At 38.5% G+C, this 6134-nt stretch overlaps 1 protein-coding gene across 1 annotated transcript; it reads right to left on the reverse strand.

Annotated features, from left to right (window-relative positions):
• Nucleotides 1–1393: 1393 nt before the first annotated feature.
• On the reverse strand, nt 1394–5586 carry LG02H12orf42 (linkage group 02 C12orf42 homolog). The gene is made up of 2 exons (XM_019732077.2): nt 5181–5586; nt 1394–1842 (listed from the first exon to the last, which is right to left on the reverse strand). Exons 1-2 carry the CDS (start codon nt 5584–5586, stop codon nt 1394–1396), a joined length of 855 nt encoding a protein of 284 aa, XP_019587636.2.
• Nucleotides 5587–6134: the final 548 nt, after the last annotated feature.

Consider the following 6134-nt stretch of genomic DNA (forward strand, 5'->3'; position numbering starts at 1 on the left):
TATGGTAATCTATGAGTTTGACCTCACTTTTTTCCAACCAAACGGCATGAAGTTGAACTTAAGGTTGTCATATGACTCTGGTGAGCAGATGCCATTATACCCTCAAGAAACCATAGCAACCAGCACTGATAACCTGTATACTCTTTTGCAATAAAATCATGTTATAAATAAATAAAAATAAATAAATAAATAAATAAATAACAAATTTATTATAAAATCATATTACTCTGGAACAAGACAAACTCTAAAGTTTGGGAATAACTTTTTCTTCTTGAAAGTGCGTCCTTACTCCTAGAGGACGTTAATATTCAAAGAAATCAAATCATCCTTATAGGACTAAATGGATTCCCAAATGTTAATCACTTACTAGTTATAACATATCATTCCTATTGAAACTTTGATACTTAAATTTGGACTTGAGATTTGATGATAAGTCTCAAATTTAGGAAACGGACTTATCACCAAGTCTAAAGTCCAAACATATATTATAATTTCTATGTATCAAACTCTATGAATCCAAGCCTGTAGGAAAATTTCAAGGAACTTGAGTGTACCTTGTATATTGATGTATTGGTCACATTGATTTATATTTCTCTCTCAATATCGAAAGAAAAATAGTACATTAGAAAGAAAAAAATAAATCTATAGAATAATTTGATAAGGTCAGTCTCTATTTGCATCACGATGCAAAGCCATGTTTAATTTAAGTTAACCAAAATCAAAAACAGCGCCTAAAATGACCACTTTGATAAAATATTCCCAAAGCTGCTCCCAGATTTTTTTTTTTTTTAATCACAAATCAGAACATTCAGCATGTCTTGTGCACTAAACCTAGTTCCAAGTCTTTCAGAGCCTCAAAAGAAGATCCAGCCTCAAGTTACTGACATAAAAACCTTAACATAGCCTGAAGAATTCTCCTAGGCACCTCAGAAGTAATCAAATTTCATGTTAACTATTAAATTACAAACATTCACTTATGTTTTCCAAACCTCTGTTTAAAAATTCAAAAGGCCCTTAGAAAACATCCTTAAACCAAAGCCCAGGTTGGCAAGTGAAGCCGTTTACCTGGGAGAGCGAAACAAAGAAGGGTCCTTGCTGTGCCTTCAGGCGCATTGGGAAGTGGCACACGATGTACCCCATTCCCATTGTAAGGCACAAATTCTTTGTGACACTTGGAGACACCGCAGAACAAAAATACTATTAGAAATGCTTCAAAAGGAACATTTTTGGCTGTGATGGAGACTTTTGACATTATTTATTAGGTTCAAAACTACTTCACAAAAGCCTAACAATGGTTCTGTGGAAACCAGTACATCTGAGGCCCTTTCTGTTGTTCTGGGCAGGCATTGATTTGAAGATGGGCAGCCCTCGCCGAACAATTCCCTCGCAGCGGTCAATGTAAGTGAGCATTCACCCCCGGCCTAGGAGGGGCCTGTGAACAAACCGTATGGAAACGCTGGGGTGGGCGGGAGGGGGGAGAAGACCAAGCCTTGATTAACCTCTTTGAGGGGAGATGGGTGGGAGCCCTGGCAAGCTGAGGAAGGGGCGCTCCTGCCACACTGCCCTGGAGGGAGGCGTCTGCCCTCAGCCCCCTTTTCCCCAGGGGATGAGGATGCTTGGGGAGCATCTCCAGTGCCATGGCAACTGTGCCTCTTCCCACTGGATTTCCGGGCACGCCCTCGAGCCTGCTTTGGGAATCTGGGTTTGCCAGAGGGCCTACTGTGGCTGCCATCCTCTCCTCCAGCTTGGCCTCTGAGGAACTCCAGGAGACCCTCGAGAGGGCAAAGGGGGTCTGGCTTCCCCTGCAGAGACCGATGGCTGTAGAAGGCCTCGCAGCAGTACCTGGAGGACAAAGAAGGGCAGGAGTGACACAGAATTGTGTGGAATTTACCCACCCTGCTAGGACTTGTAAAAAAAAAAAAAAAATCTCCTCATAACTGAAAGTTTGAGAAATCAACACTTGCAATGTTCAACGAGAGGGTGGGGAAATGCCCTGACATTATCGTTACATGCTCCCCCACATTTCTTTAAGAAAATAAAATGCCATCTGTCCCTTTCCTAATTTTTGGAAGCACCCCCTCCAAATAATTTTTACAGAATCCTCATAAAACTTTTTATTTCAGGGAAAACTGTTCAAAACTTCTAAAAAGACAGAACCAGAAGAACTGGTGATTAAAACTGGGCCTCAAATTCTAAATTTGGACAAAGTTTGTGAATAGAAAATTATTAAGTGGAGTTAAGTATGCAAAACAAATGGATCCACAGCCCATTTAGCCTTACAACTGATAATTTAAAAATCTAAGAGGCAATTACTTCATGAGTTTTATTAGAACTTTCGAACCAGCTGAAAATGAGAACAATTAGTGAATTAATATTATGCTGGGTCTACACATACATGCACACTAATAATAATACATTTGATTTTTTTCTTTGTTCAACCAAATCATATATTCATATAACAGATGAGGTAATTTTTACAATACAGCCAATACTGTAAAAGAATATATATGTATGTATATATATTCCACCTGTATTTCCATATGTATATATATAATGTGTGTATGTGTATATGATATATACAATTTGAAGTTTTTACCTGAGAAATTCTGCCCATTGACCCACACAAATTAAAGTCTAATTTTTCAGTAGCTAATTAAGATAACTTACATGCTTTAAATCACTTTCTACACATTTTTTACAGGCTTTGAACAGCATAGAGATGTCTAGAATATTTGGAACAACTTACAGGATCATTTGCAAATTTAAAAAATATGTAAAAGGTTTACAATGTACATTACCTTCCTGACAGTGGGTGTCAAATAGCCAATCTATCTCCGGGTAATTCAATTTAGTTCATCACATACTGTTTGTTCTCTGCCTGGTATGTATTGAGTATCTTCAATGACACACTCAACATAACCAAGTCAAAGAGCGAAACATTTTAATGAATCTGATTTCTCCAATGTGAGAATTATTTCCTGGAAATAAAGTGGGATGACCTTTCAATATTGCTACTTAAATAAAAGCTTTCAGAGAGCCCAACACATTGGCTTGTGAAAACTACATGCTGAATAGCTGTTTGTCAGTTTGGATTTCCAGCTTTGGCCAATAACCCATTCACTGGCGTCAATCATCAGTGTAAGAAGATTCCAGCACAGAACACAGACACAGCTCTGGAATTTGAAGCAACAGAATATAACCTAAACAGAATACTCTGTTCTCTGTCTTGAACCAAAGAATAGGAATTCCTTCCCTGAACACGCTTTGATAATGATGAATTTTGTAACAAACTGCCTTAGAGGGGCTGTGGCGTATAATGGAATAAACGATGCTTTGGGGCCAGACCATCATAGATTCAAATCCTGGCACATCACCTGGCTTAAACTTCTTTGTCCATACCTGACAAATGAGAATTGTATTACCTACTTCACAGGATTGCTAGTGGAATTGTTTATTTATGCATTTATTCATCCATTAATATTTGAGTGTCTGTTATGTGCCTGGCAGTATTCTAGACAATGGAGATATAGAAAGAAATGAAGCTGGTGATATCCCTGTACTTACAGAGCTGCCATTGTAGTTGTGGAGAAAGGGAATGGGAACAGAAGTAGACCATTAAATAAGAAATGATGAAATGTGTAAGTGTTAGCAGGTGGTAAATCATAAGGAGCAATATAAAGCAGGAAAGGTTAGGAAGACTCACATAGGTCATATTTCAGCAAAGACCTGAAGGAAAGGAAAAAGCAAACTAGTTAAGTATCTGAGGAAAGAACATGATAAAATGTAAAATACCTAGTACATAGTGAGTGCTCAATACCCATGAGCTGTTATTGTCATATTTAGAACCTTAATATAAAAATGCTCTGACCTGGAGTCAAATTGGAGGGTTTGAAAGCTGGTTCCAGTTCTAAAGTTGCAGAATCACTATGCGCCTCCAATTCTCTATCTAAACCATGGGAAAATAACAGTGCTTATCTCAGAGGGTGGCCATATGGATCAAAACTGAAGATGTGTGTTCAGATCTTAGCACATTGCTTTATACACAATAAGACAAAAAATGCTGACCAACCAGCATCCTCAGCATCCTGTCCTCAAGCCTAGCTTCCCAGAAATGAAGGAATCTCTGATTCAGCATCTTTGCTAGATGGTCTCCCAGCCCATACTTGAACACTTCTAGCCCAAGGAGTATAGTCTCCTCTAGTTCAAAGAACACTCTCCTTTTTATTGAGTCAAAATATGTCTTTTGGTGAATTCCAACAAACTGTACAAACATTTGAGAACAACCCACCAAAAAAGTTCCCTTAAAAAAAAAAAAAGCTACATAAAAGCAGTCTGATCCTTCTTCTGCATTATAATTCCTAGAATATTTGGAGATACACATTATTTCCTTACATTTTCTATCCTCCAGTCTGAATATCAAAACCATAAACACCACCACCATCACCACAACAGCCATTCGTCCCTGCTATGTTCAGGACATTTTATATATATATATAAATATATATATATCAGTCTTCTAGTTACAATATCTCGTGAAAGCAGGATTTGTCATTAGTTCACAAATGAAAATACTGGGGTCAAAGAACATTTTTGGGACTTTATCATGGCTATAGAACTGAAACGGGAAAAGCCCGGATCTTCTTGGTTCCAAAGCTTATTCCTTCTGGTCCATTTCCTTACTTTTCATCATTCTTCCTGTTTGTGATTTTGCGACACTTCGTTATCATACATCTTATTCTGTGCTATGAATTCACAGCTTTCTTACCTTTAAAATGGTGATAATCACATGATCTGCCTGAGAGTGGTATATGAGGATTTCATTAAAAAATGTGAAATGCTCAGCGCAGTATCTGCCATATGGTGAGAACGTAATAAATGGGGGCTGGAATGACGATGATGATAATAATTATCATTATCATTATTATCTGGTACAATACCTGAATCATCAAATAGCTTGTTATCAACTCACACTTGTTATCAACTTACTCTCTCTAATACAATACTTGGCAACAAGTAGACTTCCATTAAAAACTGTCTGATACAGTTCTTATAGAACCTTCTAGGATAGGCTCTGCCCTTGAGTTGTAACTTTGCTGTTTATATTGACATTAAAAAACAAAATCTAACCAGTTGAAAAGACAGAAAAAAAAAAGGAACTAGGAGCCCAAAGTAAGACTTACCAGATGGGACAATATCTGTCTTGGAATTTCGAGACGGCTGGTCCTGAAGTCTCACATGTCTGATGATGTGCGTGCCTACAGCCTCCAGGTGTGCAGGGTATACTGAGTAAGACTGCATAGGCTTTTTTGTCATTTGTTGTTCCCAACACGGACGGCTCGAGGCCTGCTTGGGTGTTCCTCGGTCCCGCTTATTAATTTCTTGTCTGACAGTGAAGATCAATGTGGTCTCGTCCCATTCACGGGATGGTGCTGGGGAGGGACTGGTTTCTCCGTGTTTGTTTTCTTCGAAAGAAGCTACACTTACAGGAGGAGACCTGGGGATGCTGTACTGGCAAGTAGAAAGCTGTTTTTTCCATGCCACTGGCGTCTGAATCCTGTCTGGAAATACCGTAACAGGTAAACACATTAGTTTGAAAGAATATCACTGCAATATCACCTGCTAAATTAATGACAGGAAGGATGGATCTGTGTTTGTTTCCTATTTCTATCCTCAGCAAACAAAAATGACAAAAAAGTCAAGGATCTGGGTGACTGAGCGGAGAAGGAGAGGAGGGAAGAGATGTGGAAAGAGAACAAAAAGACAAAATGCTTTTGTGGAGTTCAGCTATGTTGTAGGCACTATAAGAGGGCCTGGAAATATTGGTTATTTCATCCTCACAAGAACTATATCTAACAGACACTACTATTATATCCATTCTACAGGTCAGAAAGCTAGTTTGAAGCTTCTGGGTTGAATTGTGTCCCCCAAGAAGATATCTTGAAGTCCTAACCCTCTGCACTCATGAATGTGACCTTATTTGGAAAAAGGGTCTTTGCAGAAGCAATCAAGTTAAGAGGAGGTCGTTACACTGAGTGTGTGTGAGTGTGTGTGTGCGTGTGTGTGTGTGTGTGTGTTCGTTCCTGGTTTTTAAATGTTGGTAACACAGTCTTTTTTTTTTTTTTTAAATACAGTGT

Source organism: Rhinolophus sinicus, linkage group LG02 (genome assembly GCF_036562045.2).
Source record: "Rhinolophus sinicus isolate RSC01 linkage group LG02, ASM3656204v1, whole genome shotgun sequence".
Taxonomy (NCBI): Eukaryota; Metazoa; Chordata; class Mammalia; order Chiroptera; family Rhinolophidae; genus Rhinolophus; species Rhinolophus sinicus.

What these genes read in the sequence shown, in the direction of transcription:
- LG02H12orf42 (XM_019732077.2), bottom strand. Translation starts at nt 5,586, where the DNA reads ATGTGTTTACCTGTTACGGTATTTCCAGACAGGATTCAGACGCCAGTG. An exon ending in GACAGATATTGTCCCATCTG is followed by an intron (nt 1,843 to 5,180) that starts GTAAGTCTTACT and finishes TTTGTCCTCCAG; the next exon opens with GTACTGCTGCGAGGCCTTCT.